This window comes from Psammomys obesus, unplaced genomic scaffold (assembly GCF_907164565.1).
Source record: "Psammomys obesus unplaced genomic scaffold, mPsaObe1.curated_primary_1811, whole genome shotgun sequence".
Classification (NCBI taxonomy): domain Eukaryota; kingdom Metazoa; phylum Chordata; class Mammalia; order Rodentia; family Muridae; genus Psammomys; species Psammomys obesus.
This window is the reverse complement of record NW_026585644.1, coordinates 35,666,018-35,693,303: the sequence shown is the minus strand read 5'-3', so window position 1 is coordinate 35,693,303 and position 27,286 is coordinate 35,666,018. Positions and strand designations below refer to the sequence as shown.

The 27,286-nt window shown below is 42.6% G+C and overlaps 1 protein-coding gene across 4 annotated transcripts in view; it reads right to left on the bottom strand.

Annotated features, from left to right (window-relative positions):
• Positions 1–26,627, bottom strand: part of Clip4 (CAP-Gly domain containing linker protein family member 4) — a 67,488-nt gene extending 40,861 nt beyond the window's left edge. For 2 of the 4 annotated variants that reach the window (XM_055627235.1, XM_055627257.1), the window contains exons 1-7: positions 26,460–26,627; positions 25,012–25,190; positions 19,865–20,012; positions 5,564–5,703; positions 5,146–5,239; positions 4,091–4,252; positions 2,319–2,437 (exon numbers count right to left, since the gene is read on the bottom strand). In XM_055627235.1, the coding sequence (XP_055483210.1) occupies positions 2,319–2,437; positions 4,091–4,252; positions 5,146–5,239; positions 5,564–5,703; positions 19,865–19,997 (648 nt within the window). In that variant the 5' untranslated portion in view covers positions 19,998–20,012; positions 25,012–25,190; positions 26,460–26,627. Of the gene's footprint in view, positions 1–2,318; positions 2,438–4,090; positions 4,253–5,145; positions 5,240–5,563; positions 5,704–19,864; positions 20,013–25,011; positions 25,191–25,706; positions 25,785–26,255; positions 26,279–26,459 lie in introns of those variants that run through there. The other 2 variants (XM_055627252.1, XM_055627243.1) reach the window with 2 other exon arrangements.
• Positions 26,628–27,286: the final 659 nt, after the last annotated feature.

The window sequence follows — 27,286 nt, the reverse complement described above, 5'->3', positions numbered from 1 at the left end:
ACACACGCCTATAGGAGAGATAGGGCATCAACCGATTATATGGTGTGTTAGCCAGGAGCTGAGGGGCATAAAGGTACCCAGGCACAGAGGACATGGGAACAGGTGGCTGTAGGGGAGGAGCTGATGACAAATCGGTGGTGACAGAAACCTCCCTGATAAGATGCATTTACAGAGCTGCAAAGGAGATGACGGAGGTGATCTGGTAGGAAAAGGTCATTCTGTATAATGAGAAGGGTGGAGAAATGCATGTGGCTGCGCATGAGCACAGTGACATAGCAGGGTGCCTGGCTGCCCAGTGAGAGCCCGGCGACATCCACGTAGTAGACATTTAGGCAACCAGGGGCCACATGCACAGTGATCCCACTTCACAGCCACCTTAGCTTATGTAAGTTTGAAGGGAAGTGAAGAATCTCCCCCACCATGTGTTTCTTGAAACCTGAGCCTGTCATTAAGGGTCATATGACTACATTCCACCACGTGCCATGCTGGCTCTATGACCTCAGCCACCTGGCAGGTCACGCAGCAACTCAGATTTCAGAAACCGAGGCAACAGTCTCCACACTATCTCTCACACCCTAAGCTGCAATCAAGACACTTGCCCTGTTCTCCCCATGAAGGAGAGACTGTATCCTGGAGGAGTTCATCTGTCACGAGATGAAGTAACCAGCTATAAGCCCACTTCGGTTGCATGGTGTTTATATAATTTAAAACCGATCCTTAAAAACAAACATAACAAACAAAACACAAACAAAAAAACACCTCACTTGGTTCTCTCAAGGAAAAGCTTGTAAACAGAATCTCCAGGGGCATTTTAATACCAAACAATGAAGAGTTCACACTACAGTAGGAGAGGCAGTCACCAGTTAAAAACATCAAGATGTCCAGTAGGTCAGTCAGCAAACGAAATGTGGGGAGACTGACGACAGACTAGGAGATGCCCACATGACTTGTGGCAGTTTTGATGCAAGCCAAGCCCCCTTGCACCCCACAGAAGCACACAGGTACAGTCTGTCTGCTCCCCATTTGTCTTCCTGAAATATTTTTTCTCCATACTCGCCAACCCAAACCTCAGACCCTGTGGGAAAATATTCAGGTTTCATAACTGAAAAACCTCATTTTCACCTTTCTCCACTGCTAATAATCCTCAAACGGCCTGTACAGGCCCAGCGGTGGGGCTTCACAAACACACTTGGTTTGTAATGGTCCTTTTTGGTTTTTTTTGCTTTAAAATTCAATTCAGCTTGAAAAAAAAAGTATGTTATCAGATTCCTGTCATGGTATTAAAACTAATTTAACCTTAGATTTCAAAACATATTGAAAATATAATGAACATATATATGGCACTAAAGTCTCACTCTCTGGAGAGTGAGGGGGTATATGTGGGGGAAACATTTTTAAAAAGCTCTGGGACTGGGAGACAGGACAGCTTAGTTCATAAAGCAAACACTGAGTTTGCTCCTTAGTACCCTCATAAAAAAGCTGGGTGTGTTGGCTTGTGCTTCAACCTCAGTGCTGCTGAGGCAGGAACAGAGGGATTCTGGACTGGGTGGCCAGGCAGACTATCTGAACCCTCGAGCTCCAGGTTCATAAAAACTGTCTCAAAAAGTTAACGTGGAGCGGGACAGTGGTGGCGCACACCTTCAGTCCCAGCACTCGGGCGGCAGAGGCAGGTGGAGCTCTTTGAGTTTGAAGCCAGCCTGGTCTACAGTCTGCACGCACACACACACATGCACACACACACACACACACACACACACACACACGCACACACACACAAAAATGGTAGCAGTATCACCCTCCAAACCTCAGAAGGTTTCCTTATGGCTAACAGCAGAATTCCATTTTCTGCTGTCATAACAACTATCAAAGTAACGTTCAAAGGTTCCTCCCTGGACTCAGGATGTCTGGTTTTAGAGGTTACTTATTAAAGGAACATTTGTTTGAACTTTGTATTTACTTTAACTGTTATTTTTTTTGGCATGAATTTTCTTTGCAAAGGAACTTAATAATGTTAGCACATACAACATTGTGGCTAACAGATAACTTTTCATAAATTTGTCAGAAGCCTAAACGAAAGATTCTTAAGATACTTTAAGATTTTCTTTTTTTCTGAATGGAAGTTTATATAACTTAGTGGGAGAGAAACTCCCCATGATGACTTAAATTTATTGAAAGTAAAAGATATCATCACCCTCTTTATATGTGAAGCAAAAATATAAATTGTTTGTTCGCATAAAGTTCTATTAATAACATTTACATCCACCTCATCACTGGGAGATGGCATGAGACGTCTTCATTCTCTTGTGTCAGTCTCTTACCCTGAATGCGGGGTTTGCTCCAAGCTCCAGCAAAGTTTTCACAGCCCCTGAACACAAGTTATACGCTGCAATGTGCAGCGCTGTCCCAAAATTAAAGTCGCTGCAAGTGGCATCCACATCTACAATTAAACGTCACAAATATATTAGCTAGTTTTAAATTCAGCTATCACAATTTCAAAGAAGATTCAGCAGGTTTCAGGGAGGGGATGTCAGCCTTTTATAGACTTGGTCTCCAGATGCAGTATTTCACAGTGGACCAAATCTCCACAATTATAACTTGCCTAAAATAACCATAAGAATATTCTCCCAGATCAGTGTAATTCCTTGTAAAATAGAGTGATGCGGCCTGAGTTTTCCAGCTAAGCCAAACTCACTGCAATGGGGGCAGTGAATGGTAGTAATTCATACTTGGGACATCAGCAGATTCCCATGTCCACTCACGCAACTCTTAGGCATCTTCTTGAACAAGCACAGCATGAAAATCAACTTTAGGCCAAGGATCAGGAAATGACCCCTATGATCCAAATATAACCTAAAATTTTTCAGAATTTTTCAGGAATGCAGGCACACTCACTCACAGACATGTTCACTGAGCCTGCATTCACATTCCAATGGCAGAAATGAGTAGTTATGACAGAAAACAGATAGTCTGAAAAGCTAAAGCAGTTATTTACCAATCTAGCCTTTCACACACACACACACACACACACACACACACACACAATGACTGAACAATGCAGAACCCGCAAGCCAGAACCCACACTCCTGAAAACAGATGTGTGAACATAATGACACTACTCAGCAGATGAATCTGGACTCAACTCTAAAGGCATCTTGATAACAGTAAATCACATTGCATTTTACTTGAACAGAAAATCCTCTGAATGGAGAGTCCTGTGTTGAATGTTTTCTACAAGAGTTTATTAAGTCTCTGGCTCTGCAGTTGTGCACTGATCTGCAGGAGACCACGCTGGCATGATTACACTGCACACCTTCAACAGCACAGACCTACTCACACAGACTCCAGCACTACAGGTCCATCGACAGAGACTTTCTTCCCACATCACCCAGAAGTTAGGAAGGCAGAATTTTAAGGACCTCAAGTAACTGTGCAAACCAGAAACTGACATTCTAGGAGGTTTATCTCTAGGAGGATCATCTCTAAAATGCCTTTTCTAAAGGGATCACACTGCTCTCTTGAAGCTGAAAGAGTGCTCTCTCTTCTCCTTCTCCTGCACCTCTCTCCTCTCCTCTCCTTTCTCTCTCTCTCTCTCTCTCTCTCTCTCTCTCACCTTTATTCTTCTCAAAAGAGTAGAACCAGAGAGAACATCAACCTTAGGCTATCTCCCCCGAGATGTAGGGGGAACCCTAAAATTCATCAGATTTTCTGAAATGAATGACAACTGAAAGAAATCCCTCTTATTATATCAATGCCACCCAAATGCTTTGTTGCTCTAACACTGTCTTCCCAAGCAAAACAAAACAAAACAAAAAATTATAAAAGAGATACACCTGAGATCCCCACTCCACAGAGACAGGAAGACCCAGATAATACTGTTGTTAGTATTTTTTTTTCAATTTGTAGATCTTTGTACCAAGCCTTCTGTGAAAGGACAGTAACCATCATCAAAGCAATCCTAAACAACTTCTTAAATAGAACAGGGTAGGAAGCCGTATAAAAACAAAGCACATTAGAAGAAAGGCCTCCTCAACAGTGACCTGGATGCCATTATAGAATGCCCCATTGAAAATGGAGATCTGCCTGCACTTGCCTTTTGGTTTTGATGTCTTCAAAATCACTCTTATAAGTTCTGGGACATCAAAATATGCAGCATAATGCAAAGCATTCATGTTTGTCCAGCGACTCCGCAAACTTGCATCTGCTCCCAGATCAATAAGTTGAGCTGCAAATTTTACAGCTGTCTCAACATCACCTGAAGAAAAATAAAAATTGTTTTCTTCGGTACAAATTTTAATTCCCAATACAAACTGCTCTACTATATTTCTTTAAAAGCCAAAGCAAACAATACACTAGATCTACATTTATACTTCAAGAAGTGTGCCTTCGGGAGTTTATTCCAAGAAAACACTCCCATTTGGAAATGTGAATAAACACAATGAAGATATTCACTGTGCCGTTACTGAGTAAAATTCTGACTGCCTAAGAATACAGTAAAAAAATCATTTCAATAAACTAAGACTTCCATACTACAGAATAGAATGAAGGCAATAAAAGCAAAATGCAAAAATGTTTGGACTACTGTTTTGTCTTGATCTCATTTTTAGACTATAAATTTGTTTTGATTTTATGGAAGTATGAGCACATTGTGGATTACAAGAAGAAAAATCCCTTCACCACTAACAATTTAAGAAGTTTTATATCAGACTGTCGAAACAGGGAAAACAATCATAGGATCTAGGAATAAGGGCTGGTTAATCCCTAATAAAGCACAGAAGAATAGCAACTTCAGACACGTTTCATAAGTAGAACTAGAACTCAGACATAACCCTGTATCCTACAGTCTTGAAGGAGTGCTATGCTAGAAAACCGACCTTGATCAGCCTTGCTGGAAACTCTCTGGAAGATTCTTGGGTGGTACGAGTTACTCTCAACTACTGGGCAGTTAGGCACAAAGCCTACTACAGAAAATGCTGAGATGTAATCACAGACATAAAGACTTCCCCAGGGGAAAGGACAAAGTTTTGAGTAGACTAAACTGAATCTTCATCTACCCAGCAGGTGGTCAGCTGGGCACCCCAGGCAGGTCACTGGCCAGCAACTGATGCTACACAGGCAAAGACAGCGAAGAGCGAGCCACATACTCACCGATGCCATGAGCTCCAGACTTGCAAGTGTAATGTAACAGAGTCATATCCGTCAGTCCATCCCTATCATTCACATTGCAGCCTCTCTTAAGAATCTGAGGAAGGAGGTGAAGTAACAGTAAGGACACCTGAAGGCGTCGTAAGGCATTGAGTTATCTTTTTACCTAAATTTACATATAAACATGCAAGCCTTCATAAGCATGTACATCTATAGTTCAATTGAAATTCTCCCATCTGGGCTGCACAGGTGAGGAAGGAACCAGCGGGAAGTGTGCACAGCACGTGCACTGCTCCATCAGAAACTGGAAATGCAGACAGACTACAGAACTACAATTGGCTTCTCCCCACCAGGATCTGGGAGAGAATATTCTAATCATTAGCCTCAACGGTACAAAGCTCCACACGCCTGGCACGCTTACCTCATTTCCAATAATGTCAATGTTTTGCTGGACCTGAGGAACCCATTGTCTTAAAATAGCAAATAATTCTGAGACTGAAGTTTTGGGATCGAAGAGAATTTCCTGGCATGATGCATCATTAGGATCAAAGAAAGAAAATTCTGAAATACAAAACGGTACGAACTGAATTTATTAATGGTTTCTAGCATTTTGAAAATAAGTAACAGGGAAAAACATGCAACTGATACAAACATTTTCAGAGGCTAGGGGGGAAAAAAAGAGCCAGATAACATTAAGCAACTCTCAAAACCAAGAATGAGGTGTGCTTAAAATGTCCTGACAGAACCATGTTTGTAGCAGCTTTATTTGTAATAGCCAGAACCTGGAAACAACCCAGATGTCCCTCAATGTAGGAATGGATACAGAAATTGTGGTATTTTTACACAATGGAATACTACTCAGCAATCAAAAACAAGAAAATCATGAAATTTGCAGGCAAATGGTAGAATCTAGAAAAGATCATTCTGAGCGAGGTATCCCAGAAGGAGAAAGACACATATGGTATATACTCACTCATATAGTCCTATAAGATATGATAAACATAATGAAATCTATACACCTAAAGAAGACAAACAAGAAAGAGGACCCAGGGTAGGATGATCAATCCTCACTTAGAAAGACAAATGGGAGGTGCATTGGACGTAGGAGAAAACAAATAACAGGACAGAAGCCTACTGCAGAGGGCCTCTGAAAGACTCTACCTAGCAGTGTATCAAAGCACATACTAAGACTCATAACCAAACTTTCAGCAGAATGCAGGGAGTCATATGAAAGAAGGGGGAGTTAGTATGACGTGGAAAGGATAGGAGCTCCACAAAGACCAAATATATCTGGGCACAGGTGTCTTTTCTGAGACTGACACTCCACCAAGGACCATGTATGGATATAACCTAGAACCTCTGCTCGGATGAAGCCCATGGTAGCTCAGTAACCAATTGGTTTTCCACAGTAAGGGGAACAGGGACTATTTCTGACAGGAATTCAATGGCAGGCTCTTTGACCTCCCCACCCCCCAAGGGAGGAGCAGTCCTGCTAGGCCTCAGAGGAGGACTTTGCAGCCAGTCCTGAAGATACCTGATAAAACAGGGTCAGATGAAAGAGGAGGAGGTCCTCCCCAATCAGTGGACTCAGAAAGAGGCAGGGAGGAGATGAGGGAGGAAGGGAGGGAGGGAGGGAGGGAGGGAAGGCGGGCTTGGGAATGAGGGAGCAGGATACAGCTGGAAAAAAAATTCCAGGGTATATGACAACATCCTATTTGTGGGCCAGAGAGATGTCACAGTAGTGGAGGCATTTGAAACCAAGCATGAGGACCTGAGTCCCATCCCCAGAACTCATATGGTGTAATGTCAGAATTGACTACACAAATGTTAAATAAGTAAATGTTTTAAAATCTAAAAACAAACAAACAAACAAAAAATGTCCTGATAGTAAGGCTTCCAAGTAACCACCCATATAAAACCAGATGTGCAAGCACAGGTCTCAAATGTGCAAGTGTGATTTCTAAGGCACAGAGACATCATCAAATTTTTCTCTCAAAACCCAAATGGCAGACAGCAGACTCACGTCAACAAGCACAACACAGTTGTAAAAATAAAGGTAGCAAGTAGGAAGTCTGCGTGTTCTCTTTACTCCTCTGCATTTCTCCAGTGTTTAATAAATAGACATCAGTTATTACCCACCAGGTAAGTATGAGGTGAAATGCCATGCGTGGTGGTCTGCACGAAAATGACCACCACAGGCTCATAGATTTGAACACTTGGTTCCCAAGGAGCAGCACTATGTGAAAGGATTAGGAGGTGTGACCTTATCTGAGGGAGTGTGTCACTAGGGGTGGGCTTAAAGCTTGAAAAAGCCCATTCCAAATGCATAATCTCTCTTCCTGCTGCCTGTGGATCCCAAAGTAGAACTCTCAGCTGCTCCTCCAGCACCATGTCTGCCTGCACGCTGTCATGCTTCCGCCATGATAGTAATGGACTAAACCTCTGAAACTGTAAGCCAGCCCCCCAAAATTAAACGCTTTCTTTTGCAAGAGTTGCTGTGGTCACGGTGTCTCTTCATATCAATAGAACCCTGAGGCACCATTCCAACAGACAAGGAACTAGTAACCAGCCATGCAGGGATGAAAGGAGAACCAAGGGCACAAGGTGGACAGTATTGTTCTAGAATCTGCACTAGTGAAAGCACAAGAAAAACCTGAAAAGGTCATCTCAGCATTTCTCAGCACGCCTCGAAGGGCTGGTGAAAACTAGGTGGCATCTTAAGATCGAAGAGACTGGCTTGTGAGGGAACACAACCATTCAGAAGAAAATCAGATTCTACTGTCTTCATCCAAAAAAGAAATTACAAAAAGGCAGAAAAAAATACAACTGGGAAACAGTCCAACCAACATTTGCTGAGCACCTACTGTTTCACAAACAGCATGTAAGTCTCCGAAAATCGTGATTTGAGCTTTGCCTAAGTGAAAACCAAAGCATATACACACAATATGGCTCAAAGCCACACGGCTAAGAAGAGACAGCACAGGGTGGAAACCAGGTCTGTCGTCGTTCTCGTGCCGTCCTCAATCCCACTTCAATGAGCTAACTCCTTGACTTCAGACTGTGACAGCAGACACAGTACTGGGACTCCTGGAGTCCTTAAGTTTGTCTTCTCTGGGCTTTCAACTGTTTGGCGTGGGATAACCAAAAGGCGGAGAGGCACAGACCTGAGGGTTCCTATGAAAGTACAGCAGCCGTCCATGAAGAGAGTATCAGCTTTCTGATTCTGTGCAGGCCCTTTACTGCAGCTGCCTACTAAGTCATTCTGTTCTATTTAAACAGGGAAGAAAGAAAGCATGTGATTCCCTGTGTTTCAGTGAAGTTGATGAAAAATGAGACCACTCCAAGTTAAGAATCCTTAGAGATGCCAAGAGTAGCTGGTACACATCTGCAATCCTAGCCTCAGAGAGGTAGAGGTAAGAGATCAGGAGTTCAAGGCCAGCCTTGGCTACCATAATAAACAAAGAAAGCTCGAGGTCAGCCTTGGCTACATAATAAACACAGCAAGGTTGAAACCATCCTTGGCTACATAATAAACACAGCAAGGTTGAGACCATCCGTGGTTCATCATAAACAAAGACCAGCGTTGGCTACAAAGTCAGTTTAAGGCCAGCCTGAAAAAGAAATAAAAGCTAAATAAATAAAAGCTCTTTTAAAAATCCTAAAGCAGGGATGGGTTCCACATGGTCCAAAATCAGCTACTGATCAGTAACCAGTGCCTTTTTGGAAGAATGGATGAAAGCTGGCATTACAGCACCAACTTTGGGAAGCCTTGAACTGAAGTGAGACACCAACCATAAGGCTACTCTTGAAAACAATGGTTCCTGAGCCTCTTGGAGACCACAAAATGCAGTCTTTGATTTGTGTGGCCAGTTTCTAAAATCTAAACGACTCAAAACAGCACCTCTGAAAGGATTATTAGAGCATGCAAATGAAGTCATAGATAGAAAGCTGTGGCTGAGTGGGAAACCTCACTGTCTGCCAGGCATGCACAGTGCCCATCCAGCTTCCTTTATTAACTAGTTGCTGGCTAATTTACGCCAATTTAACACGGGTTAGAGTCATCCGAGAGATGGGAAACTCAATTAAGAAATGTCTCCATGAGATGTGGGCTACCAGCAACCCTGTGTGGCATTTCCTTTATTAATGATTGATGGGGGAGGGTCCAGTCCACTGTGGGTGGAGCCATCCCTGTGCTAATGGTCCTGGGTTCTATAACAAAGCAGAATGAGCAAGCCATGAGGAACAAGACAGTAAGCAGCACTCCTCCATGGCCTCCGCATCAGCTCCTGGCTTCAGGTTCCTGCCCTGTTTTGAGTTCCTGCCATGACTTACTTTAATGATGGACCGTGGTATGCATGGGTAAGCCAAATAAATCCTTTTCCTCCCCAGGTTGTTTTGGTCATGGTGCTTCATCACAGCAACATTAACCCCAACTAAGACAACCAGGGAGACTTGTATTGCTATTCTACCTGTCACACCTCTAAAATTTTAAGATAAAAGCTAAATATTTCTGTTCAAGTCTGCTCACGTGTATTTGTGTCATTAAATAGATGCAAGTAGGAATTATTCCTAAAAGATCCAGACAAGTAAGAACTATTACAAAGGCTTCTCAGGACATGATTTTAGTACATGAAAATCCCATTCGTTTACTTTTATTCGTTTAGTTGTCAGCAAGAACTTTGCATTTAAATTTCATTCAACCTGGGCTTCCTACACACAAAAAAAAGCTCACATATAAAAACGGGAATTACTAATTAGCTTATGCTGCCTCTGCATTTTAAAAAGTCCTGAGTTTAAAAAAAAATGGTTAGTTATGTAAAGTCTCAACAGTTTTGAGGATCACATAATTTGAAGTCTATTATGTTGGTATAAATCTACATAACAAAATAAAAATCAATTGCTAAACCTATCCACCTTCAGTCAGAGGAACGAACGATTATCTGGATTTGGTGCAAACACCTTGTGCTACACAGAAAAAATAAATTGTATGTTGAAAAATTATGCCTAGAAATTATAAAATGGTGCATCCAACAACCAAAAGAGTTCAGGCACCATCTGAGAAAATGTATTGCGGATGAAGATAGTCTTTACTGAGGAAAAGGACAGAACCAAATGGCTCCAGGAGGTTGGAGAGGTAAAAGGACCCTGGTGTGAGCACAAAGGCGAACACTTGAGCTGATCTGTTGCCAGGACATTTTCTTCCAGTGAGGTCTTTTCTCTCTCTGGTCTTTTCTTGGTGGTATATGAAGGGCCCTTAATTTTGAAGGGTTCCTCTTAGGAAATAAAGATTCTGAGTTTGTCAAGTTAATTTTCTGTGCTTTGTGCACTCTTTGAATGCTTCAGCTTTTTAACTGAAAGAACCAAGGGGTTTTTCTCATCTTCTTTGAAACTATATGGATTTTTCTATTTGTCTTTGAAATTTATGTCACTTTAGTTGAATGGGAAACTGTTAAGTATGACCCTATTTAATCTCTTGACTTTTTTTCAAATATATCTTTATTTTTTTTATTAATTAGTTTATTCACTTTGTATCCCAGCTGTAGTCCCCTCCCTCATTCCCTCCCACTTCTATCCTCCCTCCCCCTTCCCCTCCCATATCCCTTCCTCAATCCACTGATAGGGGAGGTCCTCCTCCCCTTCCATCTGACCCTAGTCTATCATGTCTCACCAGGACTGGCTACACTGTCTTCCTCTGTTGCCTGGTAAGGCTGTTCCCCCCTCAGGGAGAGGTGATCAAAGAGCCAGCCACTGAGTTCATGTCAGAGACAGCCCCTGTTCTCCTTCCTAGGGTACCCACTTGGACACTGAGCTGCCATGGGCTACATCTCTGAGCAGGAGTTCTAGGTTATCTCCATGCATGGTCCTTGGTTGGAGTATCAGTCTCAGAAAAGACCCCTGTGTCCAGATTTTTTGCTTCTGTTGCTTTCCTTCTGGAGCTCCTTTCCCCTCCAGGTCTTTCTATCTCCCCCTTCTTTCATATGATTCCCTGCACTCTGCCCAAAGTTTGGCTATGAATCTCAGCATATGCTTTGATACCGTGCTGGGTAGAGTCTTTCAGGGGACCTCTCTGGTAGGCTCCCGTCCTGTTCCCTATTTTCTCCCTCTTCCGATGTCTATCCCCTTTGCCTTTCTGAATGAGGACTGAGAATATTACCCAGGGTCTTCCTTCTTGAATAGCTTCTTTAAGTGTACAGATTTTAGTATGTTTAGCCTATATTATATGTCTAATATCCACTTATAAGTGAGTATATACCATGTGTGTCTTTCTGCTTCTGGGATAGCTCACTCAGGATGATCTTTTCTAGTTCCCACCATTTGTCTGCAAATTTCATGATTTCCCTGTTTTTAATTGCTGAGTAGTATTCCATTGTGGAAATGTACCACAATTTCTGTGTCCATTTCTCAGCTGAGGGACATCTAGGTTGTTTCCAGCTTCAGGCTATTACAAATAAAGCTGCTATGAACATAGTTGAGTAAATGTCCTTGTATACTTGAGCATCTTTTGGAGTGGTAGTAGCTGGATCTTGAGGTAGCACTATTCCTAATTGACTGAGAAGGCACCAGCTTGATTTCCAAAGTGGTTGTACAAGTTTACATTCCCACCAGCAATGAAGGAGGCTTCCCCTTTCTCCACATCCTCTCCAGCATGTGTTGTCACTTAGTTTTGGATCTTAGCCATTCTGATGGGTGTAAGGTGAAATCTCAGGGTTGTTTTGATTTGCAGTTCCCTGATAGCTAAGGATGTTGAGCATTTCTTTAAGTGTTTCTCTGCCATTCAATATTCCTCTATTGAGAATTCTCTGATTAGCTCTGTACCCCATTTTTTATTGGATTACTGGTTTGTTGGATTGGTTTATTGGATTATTGGTTTGTTGCTTTTTAACTTCTTGAGTTCTTTATATATTCTGGATATTAGCCCTCTGTCAGATATAGGGTTGGTGAAGATCCTTTCCCAGTCTGTAGGCTGTCGTTTTGTTCTGATGACACTGTCCTTTGCTTTACAGAAGCTTTTCTGTTTCATGAAGTCCCATTTGTTGATTGTTGATCTTAGAGCCTGTGCTGTTGGTCTTCTGTTCAGGAAGTTGTCTCCTGTGCCAATGAGTTGTAGGCTCTTCCCCACTTTTTCTTCTAACAGGTTTAGTATGTCTGGTTTTATACTGAGGTCTTTGATTCAAAAGCAATCTACAGATTCAATGCCATTCCCATCAAATTACCAACACGATTCTTTACAGACCTTGAAAGAAAAATTCTCAACTTCATATGGAATAACAAGAAACCCAGAACCACTAAAACAATTATCTACAATAAAAGATCTTATGGAGGTATCTCCATCCCTGATCTCAAGCTATACTAGAGTGCAACAGTAAAACTGCATGGTACTGGCATAGAAACCAGCTGGTGTATCAACAGAATCGAATAGAAGACCCAGATATAAAAACCCACACACTTATGGACATCTGAGTTTTGACAAAGAAGCCAAAACCATATAATGGGGAAAAAAAGACAGCATCTTCAACAAATGGTGCTCGTCTAACTGGATAGCTATAGGTAGAAAAATACAAATAAGATCCATACTTATCACCCTGAACAAAACTAAAGTTCAAGTGGATCAAAGACCTCAAAAAAATTTTTTTTACAACAAACTTCTCAAAACTCAAATTCTAAAGTCATTTTGACTTCACATTAATTTGGAGGTTTTTCAGAGAAACCCAAACTTTTCAAATGAAAATGCTTTTGTTCCCCTTCCATAGACACACAGAGCAAGAGAAAGAGAGAGAGAGAGAGATGTTGAACAATCAGACTTATTTGCATGGGAAGAATTATCAAGCAAAAGTAAAACTAATTAGAGGCTGATGCAGTATGTTCAACTGAGCAGCTTAAAATGCTGACAAATAGCAAGTGCTGCTTAACTATCTTTATGACAGGTGATACTTTGCCCTCTATGTTAGAGACAGATGACTGACGGATGATAAATATCAGTGAATTGTCCAGGAACTCTATGGAATTCTTAGAAATTTGATAGGACCTGATATAATATATATATATATATATATATATATTTATGAGTTTATACATATACATATGCATATATATAAGCTAGGATTTAAATTACCTGAAATGTTACAGAAATAACCACTTTTCTAGTTTTAGTTTAGTTTAGTTTAGTTTTGTTTCATTTCGTTTTGTTTTGTTTTCTGACACAGGGTTTCTCTGTGTAGTCTTGGCTTTCCTGGACTTGCTTTGCAGACCAGGCTGGCCTCGAACTCACTGACATCTGCCTGCCACCTGCCTCCTCAAGTGCTGGGACTACAGGCATGTGCCACCGTGCTCAGAAGATTTTTATTCATTTTATGTATATTAGTGCTCTATCTGCATGTGCACCAGCATGCCAGAAGAGGGCATCAGATCACATTATAGATGGTTGTGAGCCACCATGTGGTTGCTGGGAATTGAACTCAGGACCTCTGGAAGAGCAGATAATACTCTTAACTGCTGAGCCATCTCTCCAGCAGGAAATGACCACTTTTCTACATCAATCACATTATAATGCACTCCCATTAAACCTTTAACCATGGTCTTGACTCCTGAATCACCTACAGCTTTTTAAAAACTTCTACACCAATGTCTTCCTGAAAGCTTTTATAAGCATGTTTTATACAATTGCAAGGTTTATAGGGAATCCTGTAAACTACTGGTTTCTGGTAACTTAAAGATCGTACCACCAGGCTGAGTGAGACCTTCCAGAGCCTCTGGAAAGCTCAGTGATTAAGAGGCAGTGGGCCTGAGCTCAGCAGAGCAAGACTCAAAGAACTGCCAGGGTAAAACTACGCTTATGACCTTGTTTGAAATATTTCTGGCACTTCAATGTTCTGTTGTCCAGATTTAAAATGCTCTTTCCTCTCTCTCTCAAGACCTGTAACTTAGCAGCAGTTTGGAAAAGAAAGCCTTTATAAAAAGAAGCAGCATTTTTTCTCTCTGAACTCATCCCTCTCTCTGAATCCAGGATTCACAAGGTCTCACTGAGTGTTCATTTTCATGACACTAAGCTCGAAGAACCTGTTTTCTTTCTAACAGGCCACAGTGTATAAGGCTTTGGCTTGAAGTCTTGGCCTGGAATGAATTTAACAGTCTGCTCTGCGACTCCATATTTACCAGACGGCCTGAAGGAACCTGGCTGACTCCATGGCGCCAATGAAGCCTGTTGGGTATCATCAGAGCTCTGGCTGGAATGTCCTATTTGAGAATAAGCACAGAGCTGGTTTTTCTGATGCACTTCTGGGAATAAGCAGGCCAAGTTTAAAACAGAGTAGGCTGGTTTTACAAGCAAGTTAATCTGACTGTGATTGTCTCCGGTAGGAAACGTGGATGGGAAAAGAGTTATGCTTCTGTAGAGAAATAAGCTGCTCCCGCTGTCAGACTCTGATCCTACATGCCTTTGTGGTTTTAGCTATCTGTTAGCCTGACTGGATACTGTGTGTCTCCTAGTTTTCCTCCAATATCTGGCCAGGACTTAGCAAATTGACATTTCCAATTTTCTCAAAGTACCTTTCCTTTGATTTCTCTAGGCTGAAGCTAAGTACCCAAGTGAACCTCAGGGGGATAATCACTACAGTTCACATATGAAAAACCTTCCTGCCTGCTGCTAGGTAGGTTACTTAAGAGTTTGCCAAAGCATCAGATGACATCACCAAACATTCAAACTGGAAGTCAGGGAAGTCCAAAGTACCATCCTCGCCTCAAGGTCTAAGCATTCAAGCAGGAATCCAGAAACCCAACTGTCTGGATGTGGTTTAGAGCATTTGTTCCAAACATTAACTTTGAACTGTCCCTTAAATACCTGATGGCTAATGTCACAAAATTGGGGAAAGCAGTATTTCTCAACCTGTGGGTCACAACCCCTTTGGGGGTTAACCGACTCCCTTTCACAGGGGTTGCCTAAAACCATCAGAAAACATAACTGTTTACATTATGATTCATAACAGCAGCAAAATTACAGTTATGAAATAACAACGAAAATAAGTTTATAGTTGGTGTCACCACAACATGAGGAACTATATTAAAAGATAGCAGCATTAGGAAGGTTGAGGACCACTTTGGTAGAGGTTTAAGTGTTGGTACCTCCTGAAAGGAAATGTTCTCGTGTTCATCATGTACCGAGTGATCATGATGAGTTCCATTGTGAAAAGCACTAATAAGATGAGAGGATGAATTTCCACCAGGCCTCAGAACTATCCTATCTTATCCTATATTCTGCTTCCAAAGGCAATATGCCCAAACATCTGAACCTGGCTTCCTAGAAAAGACAACAACAAACACTGCACTTGAATCGCAATGGAATCACCTATTACAACAGCCTATAGACTCTTCTGCCAGAACTGTATGACGCACTCGGACGACTTACCAGATTAACCAGGAAGCCTTCCCTCGGGCGTGCCATGCACCTACCTGCACCACTCAGGAAACCTGGATCTGACTGTGGCCCACTTGAGCTTCTCAGCTGGTTCAAGATGCTATGTGGACACTCTGGCTTCAAGGCACCCCTGCGTGCTGTCCTCAGACAGGGACCCTCACAATCTCTCCAGAATGTTTCATCCTCTTGAGTCTAAATCCTTTTAAATCTCCTCTAACTTGGCAAACAATTGCCACCAAAATCAAACAATGAAAACTGCACAAGCAAGAGTCCTCGGAAGAACCTGCTGAGATGGCCGCTGGGCATCCTGAAGATGCCAGGGAAAGGGAAGGAGGAGAAGAGAGGACTGAGAAATGGGCCAGAGCTGCCACCCTATCAAGTCAACAGAGAAGCATCTGGAAAAGCCAGTCAGTAAGCAACCCAGAGAAATGCCCTGCAAGGCTTCTTAGTCATGAGTTCAGGTGCGTGTCTCAACAACAGCAGCTAATGGGTTTTGCTTTTCTGGTTTAATTCATTCACCCATCCACTAGTCACTTTCGTAGGCACTGGACATTTCTAATGGAGACATTTCTAAGCATTTGAGTACACACCTGAAGAGCCTCTTCTGCATGCTCTCCAAGAATGTGTGTTCTTTGCTGAGAAGAGAATAACACTTCCCCAGGGATGAGCTCCCTAACTGGAAGTGGTCAGCCCTGAAATCATATGCATACAAGCAACACGAAATGACGCAGCAGGTTGTACTTACATAGTTCTTGGGGGGAGGGGGGAGGGGGCACATGAGTGTGTGTAACACAATAACACTTAAAGGAAAAGAGGCCATGAATTTGAGAGGAATGGGGAAGGGTGCTGACAGGGATTGGAGGGAGGAAAGAAAGAGAAAATGGTATAATTACATTTTAATTTTAAGTATTTTTAAATGAATGCCCATTCCAGTATTGATGGTACTAGGGCAAAATGATGAACTGTCTCCTTAGAGGAATCGATGTAATATATTTATAAACAACTAATAAATGCATTAAGGTCTGACTCCTATACTGATATGAATAGATCTCAAAATGTGTATTAGTGGATCGATTAAGAATTATACATATATTTACATAAAACTGTAAATATACAAAATGCTGCTACCTGTTGTTCATAGGTCTTCACATAGGTAACAAAATACAATTATCTAATTATGCACACTAAAAGAAGACAGTCATTACCTCTGGGGACAAGGGGAATAGTGCAGATGCAAAATACAGAGAACTTGAACTGCATCTGTTTGAAGTTTTGTTTTGTTTTGTTTTGTTTTGTTTTGTTTTGTTTTAAGCTAAGTCAAACAATAACTATGTCAAAAGTTCACCATACCAATGGTGGCTATGTACTGATGCATATGCATACAGTCAAATGGATATTTTCTCCAGGAAAAAAATTCCTATGTTAAAAAAGAGAAATATAATGGGGAAAATATCCCATACCAAAACAGGCATGCCAAAAAATATGAGTCTTCTATAGAGAAAATTTAAAAGTGCAGGGTCTTGAGCAGAAAAGAAACATCACACTCCTGGACTGGAAGGGAAGCGATTTAAAGCTGCCAGTTCTCTACAGAGCCTTTAGGTCATCTTGGAGACAGTTTTACTCTTGTTCCATGTCTGTTCCAACACTGATGGAGACGAGCACCTCGGGATCTTATTACAGTGTTGACTCTGACCTACTAACTCTCTGCTGAGCCCCAGACTACCTTTCTAATGAGCTCCAAGATGCCATGCTACCAGCCTAAGAGACAGACAGAAGCAAAGATCTGCAAAGTCAAATAAGCAAGGAGTCTTGAATGAAGAACATCAACCCTGGGTTAGGCAAACCTGTAACAATGCTTCAATAATTTAAAACAATCTAACGGGTTGGAGAGCACTGGCTGCCCTTCCAGAGAACCCACATGGCAGCTCTCAGCTGTCTTTAGCTCCAGTCCCAGAGGACCCAAGTCCCTCTTCTGGCGGCACCAAGCATAAACATGGTGCATAGACATACATGCAGAAAAACATGCACACAAATAAAATACTTTTAATTAAAAAAAAACCTCAAATGACAAGAAAGGAGACAGCTCCTTTAAATAATAATAGAAATGGGTTGCACTTACTAAGTGCTTGGCTAGCAGCAGGGATGGGACTCCTCCTCTTCTTTTTCATTTTGTTTTGTTTTGTTTTTTAGACAGGTCTCTCTATAGCCCTGTCTGTCTTGGAACTGACTATGTAGACCAGGCTGGCATAGAACTCACAGAGATTCACCTGCCTCTGCCTTCCAAGTGCTGGGATTAAAGACGTGCTCAATCAGGCCCAGCATTCTGTGCACCACTCTTTAAGGGGAACATGGGTACACCTTAATAAGAAAACACCAGAAATGAGGAGCCTAGAAATCCTGACCACCAAAATTGGATAAGGATACTAGATAAGGATACTAGACTGTGTGGTCAAAGGAAGTACAGACTAAGAGAAATGTTCAAATACTTCAAGTCTCTGAAGGCTCTCTCACATAGCAACAAGTCCCGGGGAGTGAGCATCCAGGGAGACACATTGTGAGTCCACAGTGAGAAACTATGGACTTCTTCACAATGAAAGAGATCATTCATTAGTTTCTCAGTGTGGCATTTTAAGTGAGACGTCTCCAATACCTCTCAGGCATTTGAATGCTTGTTCCCCAGCTGGTGGCTGTTTCAGAAGGATTAGACATGGCCTTACCAGGGGAAGTATGTCACTGCGGATGGGCTTTGAAGTTTCAAAAGACTCCCACCATTTCAAGTGAGTTCTCTCTGCTTCCTGTGTGTGGGTCAAGATGTGAGCTCTCAGCTGTTCCTACTGCCACGCCTGGTGCTTGCTGCCATACTCCCCCACTATGAAAGTGATGAGTTCTTATTCCTCTGGAACCATAATCCTGAAATAAGCCCTTCTTTCTATAAATTGCCCTGGTAATTTTTTTTTTGTTTTGTTTTGTTTTGTTTTGTTTTGTTTTGTTTTGTTTTTTACCACAGCAATAAAAAAGTAAATAACGTAATAAAAGGCAACTGATATACAATAAAAAAGTAACTAATCTGCAAGAGGTTGTAGGGCTATGTGAGAGGTCCCACACATGAAATGTCTATATGGGAAAGCCTACACAGGTGCCAAGCATCTACCATCCTAAGAACAGAAGCTATGATTTCTTCAGTTAGGCAAGGGGGTCAATATTCATTATCACCTTCCAATGTATGTGCTCTGCAAACATTAAGCAGCTAATGCCATATGACTGCCTTACCCTTTATTAGGTAAGCCAAATAAAACACGTCTGCTATTCCATGATGAGGCCTGATGGTCTAGTTAAGGAAATAAGGTAACTCTAACTCAAGATAAAGGGTCATAAACAGGTCTGATGTCCTTTTGTTCTTTTGTTTCTTCCACATACCTGATTTTGTTAGAACTGAAACAAATGCAATTGACATTAGTAAGGGCTACAGACCGATAATCTAGGATCTGGGCACATAAAGTCCTTGAATAGTTGGCATGGGTTAACACCTACAGAATCTGAATACAGAAGAAACACACTTGGAAATGAAGAAGCATTAAAACAGATATGAGGGTTCATTTAAGGCAAATTTCCAGGGTAGTAACTTTAATATATTAATATACTAATATTCAAAACCTGAATTATCTATACCTCCAAAGACAATCTGAATTGTGACCAATTCAAAATGGTGACCAATCTAAATGGTGACCAATTTAACCTGAAAACTCTAACCACAATGGAAATGTAACAATTTTATCCATTTACCTCCTAAAATTATTTATTCATTTTTCTTATAAATATATTCTTGGGGAGAATAAATCAAAAAGGACAAAAACTAGGTCCCTTCCAAGTTTACATTTTACAAGGAAACTTAAATGAACAGTTTCAACAGAAGCTGATTTCATTCCAGCCTCCAGGAAGATCTCACATTCTCCCTGCCTGAGCACATGGATGGTTTTGCAAGTCAGTTTGTTTAGCCAAAATTAATACAGCAATAGAAGAATGGTGCATGTTTAAGCACCATTACATTCTAAAAATAAAGTCCTCCAAATCCATAACAGTCCTTAAAATCAACATTTTTACATAATAAAAATGCTGACAGCAGAAATAAAGCATTGAGCTTAAGAGGCGGAAACTGAGATAAGCAATTGTGTTTTTTAAAAAAAAGGAAAAAGTTTGAAAATCTTATTTAAAAATCACAGAAAATGGTTTCAGAATAGTATGAGAGCAAAGAAAGCCTAAAACAGGAGCACAGTGACCAGTTTACAGACAACAGACAGACCCATGACATACCACAGTCTGAAGGCATTGGTGCTGCTGAAATGGAAAAGATAACCGGCGTGTCAGAGCCCGTGAATAAAAATGGGTATCTTCCGATCAGAGAACTTCCTTCCAACAGGAAATCCGGGAGGTCCTCTATGGTCATCTTCTAGAAAACCACCTATAGTGGGAAGGGAAAAATCAGACTGTATTTCCACTTCATTAGTGTACAGCCTAAGATGGCTGCCTTCAGTTACAAAACCCTGATGGTGTCATGTAGTTACCCTGACATTTTCAATGTCTGAGCGAACAGTTGTTTAAAACCTCTGTATCACTTCCCACAGCCTTGCACCACCAGCAGCCCAAGTATTGTCATAATACAAAAAGCCTGGGAGAGGTAAGTTTTAATAGATTTTTTTAAATTAATTTTCCACTAAGAAATAAAAACCTGTTTACAAGGCTGAGCTGGCCCAAATGGACAGCATTAAAGAAAGGCACAGTGCCCCCAGAGACTAGCCTTAGCTCTCATCATGCCACACGGGTTTCTTCATCTGCCATCGGAGCCCACGCCACAAGCTCATCACACAGGAAGACTCTTGCTCGGCATGTTGCCTTTAGTTTATGATATCCCAGAAAGCAGCAGTGAAAGTTAATCATGTCACTTTCACAAATCTAAGAGGCGATTGAAACTGTCCCATATAGCAATGTGAGGTCTGTTTACTCCATCTTGACAGGAAGGCTGTAAACTCATATGAACCTTCTTCCAGAAAACATCAGCATGTAGACGAATTTTGTTCTGAATTAGACCTGCGTTATGCCCAGGTTATATCTCAGAAATAATGTGGAAAAGCAGAGAAAATGCTAAGTGAAGCTCAACTATAGAGCTAAAAACTTACTTTCATTTTATTCTTTTCTGAAATATCGTGACTCCTCATGTTTGTTTTTAGATATAAGCAAGGCCAAATGATTTTAGGTTATATTCAATACTAAGAACACAAGTTAAAAAGTTCACAGCTTAATCTAGTAGGATATGTACCACATGTATGATTCTCCATGTGCTTTGTAACATTCGGGGTAACATATGATGGCTAGTCTTATGTCAACTCGACAAAACCAGTCTTCTGGGAACAACTCTTAATGATGGAGACAATGCCTCCATCAGATTGGCCTGAGGGCAAGCCTGTGGTGCATTTTCTTGATTGATGACTGGTGGCAGAGGGCCCAGCTCACTGTAGGCAGTGCCATCCTTGGGCTGGTGGTCCTGGGTGCTTTATGAAGTATGCTGAGTAAGCCATGAGGAGCAAGCCAGTAAGCAGCACTCTTCCATGGCTTCTGCATCAGGTCCTGCCTCCAGGATCCTGCCCTGACATCCCTGGATGATGAAGAATAGACTAGAAGATGAAATAAATGTATACAACCCAAGTTGGTCTTGATCATGATGTTTCATTCACAGCAATCGAAACCCTAACTACGACAGCATCTTTAACTAACCAAACCGCCTTTACCAGCCCACTCGGCTCCAAGGAAACGGTCACTCGGAATCAACTGGTTTCCTTCCCACTTAATTCAAACCTTTTTCCTCTGTGAACAGAGGAACAGTGGGCTTTCTTTCTTTTGGCTTAAAGCATATACACTTATGTGCATAGGAATGGTATACTTTAAACAAAATAGCCTGGGTTCTTACTATACTAAAGGAATCTTTGTTGCGGGGAGCGATTGGTGCTGAAATTACTTGCCACCCAATACATGAGCTCTTCTGACATTAACCTTGCCACAGAAGCAGGTGCGATATAAGATTAGTGTTAAACAGCAGAGGTTATCTTCATTATCAAATCAAAACTATAAGGTACACCTAAGACAGCCAGCCCCTTCCTTCACACCACACTTCCCCATTGGTAACAAATCTGCATAAATATTCCTTACAGTAGGTAGGAAACTTCCTTTAGGAACAAAAAAAACAAAAACATTTAGTAAACCTCCATTACTGTTACCACACACAAGGCCCTGTTCTAGGTGCTTCAGAGATTACAAAAATGAGTGACCAATGGATCATGCGTGTTGGGCAGCTTAATAGCCTGTTTTATGAAATGAAGTATCATTGATGAGCACAGTATGACACAAAGAGGGTGTGCTCCCATCAGCAATTACCAGGAAGCTTTGCCATGGGCATGTCAAAGAATCAGAGCATATCCTGAGCTGAGCCTTGAAAGAAACTAAACAGAATGGCATACTGTAGTGTATGAGGCTGGGAAAGCAGACAGACGTAAGGCTAACTCCATTTCAGGATTGGGGTGGGGCTTGGGGTTTTGTTTTGTCTTTTTGTGTTGTTTTGTTTTGAGGGGGAGGTAGCTACAATAGTTTTTGACTGGCAAACAAACAAACAAACCACTCAGTTCCATAAGCACGTGGAAACTAGCATACCAAAAGAGACAGGCACGCTTAACGTAGTTTTTTAGGAAGAGTAATCTGACTATAATCACACTTTGGGGACTCAGTTTTCTATCCTCTTAATTTGTCAGCGAAGTGATGAAAAAAATTGCTTGCTGTGATCCCCAGAGTACCCTTCAGTTTTTGCAGGTTGTCAAGACCCTTAAAGATTAGAACGGCATCTAAAGCCAAGGAGACAGTTCAATGGGGAAAGCTACACAAGTATCAAGGACTGGAGCTCAGACCCTCATGACCCACGTTAAAGCAGGGTGGCCATAGGGGCCCACCTATAATAATAACACTCAGGAGGTGGAGACAAGAACTCCCCAGGGCAGGCTGCTTTCCTAGACCAGAAAAATCAAAATCTCAGGGCCCAGCAAAAGAAGTCCTTGCTAAACTGCCTTGGTAATAAAGTAGAAAACTATGGAGGAAGACAAATGACACCAACCGCTGGCCTGAAGTATGCACACATGTGGGCATGGATACATACATATGCTGTAAGTATGTGAGCCTTTATTTTCATAGGATTCAGAAACAAACCTAAGCAAAGAAGCCTGTAAAAGCATGGCTCCTGTAACCCTTTCATTTGCTACCAACAAAACAATGGAAAAGCAGCCCTGGAGGCCCTAGAGAGAACATCAGACACCTGCCCTCAAGAAGTTCAGTCACCCAGCCAATAAACATTGTTTCTCATTAAGTCCTAAGCTGTGCATTCCAAAGAAAAAGTTATGCCCTTGTCCTCCTGCAGATTCCAGCCCAGGGCTACATTGCTACAAGAAAGCGCAGTTACTGTACAGTGAGTACTATGACTGAGGAATGCTGGGAACAAAGCAAACACAGATATAAGACAGCATACAATTTGGGGGCCCTAATATAATGAAGACCTGGGATGTCCAATTAGGTAGCTACTAGCTACATGTGGGCTTTTAAAATTAAATTAAAACTTCCAGTGATCTAGCTCAGAGATTCTTAAAATGGTGGGCTGGGGGGGGGGGGGTTCAGACAACTAAATGAAGGGTATCGTAAAAAAAAATGGCAGTCTGAAATAATTCAGGTTTCTAAATGCACAGTCAACTAAAACTAATACAAAATCAAATAACGTAACATATCTGCAGAAATGATTATTAATATTTAATATTGATTCATATGATTAATAAGGTGACAGCTATTCCTTTAACCTGCTATTATATAAGTAAAAGACAAAGAAACCTGTTAGGTTTTTAATAAACCTTAACACACTGAGCTGGGTAGATACTAACCCCCAAGTTACTTTACTGCCTCCCAGCCACACATCCCAGCCACCTCCTTTAATCTTTCCTAACTGGGCTGCTTCCCATCCAAAATCTCCATAAATTCTTGCACATGTTCTGCTCCAACAGGCCAGTCCTCAGAGCAAAGCTGCTTTTGGCCATGTGCTTCTAGTTCATGCTTCTAACCCACAGTGACCTGCTCCTCTTCCTCCTTCCTCTCCCTCCTCATGATCCTTCTGCCACACCCAAGCCCTCAAACCTCTCTTCTACCCAGTCCAGACCGTGGGCAACTTTATCTAGCCCTTCAGGGATAATTTGGGAGGCAAGATTTACACAACATCATTTCGGATACGTGAGAATTTGCTCATGGAATTTATGGGGCAAGCAATTAACATCTGAATACATAGGGAGCTTCAGATCAACCCCAACATATATCCACGGCGTTTTAGACAGTGCTTACAGCGTTACCACGTGACCTCACTGCAACCTTGGCCCTAAACATAGTGTGCGAACTCGGCACTGCATATGCGGACATGCCATTCGACCATCTGACGATGCCTGAAATAGCGCCACCCAGAACCAGGTGTACGCCATCATGAGCTGCAGTGTTTTTACAAAGGGTTCTGCTCTTACAGAAATATAACGGTTTAATTACAAAGAACAAAGACTTTTAATAAGTTCCCATTGTCTTTTCCTCTGCATGTAAGCATCAAATTAGCATATTTCGGAATTACATTTTGTTCGAATGTTGATTTCACTAATTGCTGTTTGTGTTCTAAATTAAAAAAAAAATCACTAGCTGGGCATGGTAGCACATGCCTTTAGTCCCAGTACTTGGGAGACAGGGTCGAGAAGATCTCAATGAATTCAAAGCTAGCCTGGTACACAGTAAGTTCCAGGACAGCCAGACCTACACAGTGAGACCCTGTCTCTAAATATATAAGTACAAAAACTTGAAAATTAAAAATCCCTGGTGCTAAAGAGATGACTCAGCAGTTGTGAATACTGGCTACCAGGTTCGTTCCCACAACCCACGTGGCAACACCAGTTCCAGGGGATCCAACAACTTTTTCTGGCCTCCACAGGCACCAGGCACATACATACATGCAGGGAAAACACGCATGCATGTAAAATAAATCTCTTTTAACTCATAAATTAATTCTGGCTTTGGATTAGAAAAAAATTACCAGCAAGTGCTGAAAGGATCCTAAATATGCATATATTTATTTATGCATATTTATAACATTTTCTATTTATGTTCATACAAAACAGCATTGTCAGCACCGTAGATCAGTTCTGCAAAATGCTGAAGATGTTCAGCAAAATGTTTCATATCTTGCAGTACCAAATGTTTGCCAGACTTAAATGTAAAAATAAATAAGCACATCATCTCTTTGGCATACAAATTTGTTTTCATCGTTAATGGTAAAATCATACCTATACCTTTGTTCTAAGATATATAACGTACTGTCTATGTTTGGTTTGCACGCCTATTTTATATACCTGGGACCGTGTAATGTGCTCTGCATTAGCTCTATCTGAATATTCAAAGAGTCCATTTGCATGGGGCTAAGGCCACCATAACCTGAAGGGCACGTCACCTATCGACAGTCACTCCCCTGACCAGCACTGAAGAAAAACTGCTCTGCTCACTCTTCAGAGAACAAACAGCTTGGAGATGCCTGGAACGAGAAATAAAGGCTGATGTGCCAGCTTGCAGCAGCATAATTGTAAATAATTAAGAGAACAGTAAGACTAAAAGCAACCAGATGCTTAAAGGGTTTTAACAGAGAGATGGAGTGAGTGGATTCCGTCAACTCAAACCTGCGATTGTTATAAGCAAAATGGCACCAATATAATCACTGGGGGGAGGTTGGTTGGTTGTTTGTTTGTTTAAGGCCTTGCTGTTGGGATTATATCTGGGAAATGGGATCCTGGAAATAAATCCAAAGAACAGTACACCGGGTGCTAAATCTACAAAAGAGATACAAACACTTCAGTTGTTTGTAAAGAGTCCATCTTTGAGCCTAAGCACTCCCTAACAAATGAAAGCAGTACAAGAAAAAAAAAAAAAAAAAAAAAAAAAAAAAAAAAAAAAAAAAAAAAAAAACGATCTTCATGTTAAAACGAAACTAGGATGGTTTTGCATCATCGTCAAAACGTACAAAGCTGGAATCCTGCTATTTCCAAGTCTCTACCTTCGCTCCAGTCTCCTCGTCCTATGCCACCTGCTCTTCCGCCAAGCAGTCAACTTAAACTCAAACCTGACAAAAGTCAAAGCAAGAGTTAACCGCAACTGAAGTATTTGATGGACGTCTCCACTGAGGAACACATTTCAGAAGAATTTCAGTCACTGCTTTACTCAATGCTGGTGCTACAAGGTACCCACAGTGTAGCCAGGAACACACACCAAAATAGCATTCTGATACATGTCAAAACATTGTCTCCGAGCTGATTTGGAATCCCAAAGGCCTACGCGGCATCTGGATGGAGTGAACCACCTCGCTTCTCTAGCTATGAACCGGTCGAGCTAATCCACGCGGATCCGGATCCGAACAGGACAGGTCTCACTCAACTCACACCCTCCTGCAACTTCTCAGTGAGAATTAGTCTGAAGGAATCTCGGGGCAGCCAGGCGGGGCAAAGGCAGTTTCGTTTTGAACACGCGTGGCCGGGGGTTTCTCAATGATCTAAGTCAGAAGGGGCGGCGAGTGAGAACCTGAAGAGGCCCGCGTGCAGTAACCCACCAGGGTGCGCAGCCCCGCGCGCGGGAGCTACTCCGGGCGCTGGCGGAGCGCGGGGGCCTCAGCCGGAGAGCAACCGACACGAGCACACACGTCCCCGGCCGCGTCCTGGGGAGGCCTCCTCCGGGCGCCTCGGTGCGGCCCGCGCCGCTAACCGCCCCGCGCGGCCCGGCCTCCCGGCCCCGCCGCCCCCAGCGGGACGCCAACCTGCCTGCTCCGGGTCCCCCGCGGAGCGCCGGCTGCGGACTCTGGGGCGCAGAGGCGAGGCGCAGGGGCGCGCTCCCGCTCTCCCGCAGGGGTCCCGCGGCCGCTGCCGAGCCTCCTCCAGCCGGGCAGCTGCAACCCGCCGCCGCCTTCCACGCCGCGCGCGCCGGAACCGGGCCCCACGCGGGTCGGCGCGCGCGCGCGCAGTGCAGCCGCGCCGGGCTGCGTGCAGGCCTCGGCTCTCGGCCCCGCGCACGCGCCTGCGCTCGCTCGCCTCCTGCTTGCGCCCCTGCGCCCCGCAGCAGGGGTCTGAGGCGGCTGCACCTGCTCTCGTTTAAAGGCTTCCAGGGAGGCCCTGGCGTGCAGGGCACAAGTGGGGGATCTGTCCAGCGCAGCACAACCAGGCTCTAAAAGGAAGCTTGGCTGGCCTGGATGGTGATTTGGAGCTGCAGCCAGCTTACCCTCTTCTTTCAAGCTCTTAGTTAGTTGGCCCAATTTGACCTCCCCTGCTCCCCAGCATCCTGGGCTGGAAGAACTCCTGCCTACTGCGTCTTGTAGCCAGAGACCACATCTTACCCTTTTTAGATAGTGTGGCCATGCATGGCCTAGGGTAAGATCCATCAGTCAGTTACCTGTTTCCAGGCCCTGCTTTGAAAACCCTTCTCAATACCCAGTTAAACAGTTACAAAGGAAGTGTGTCAGCCAAGGGAAGAAGTGAATAGTCAGAGCAGGCACTTGCTTTCTGCTCCCTCCTCAGCTACTTTCTAGTCTCATCCATCTTGCCATTACCAGAAAGAAGTGCAACTGGCCCCTAACAGATGTGGGCGCTG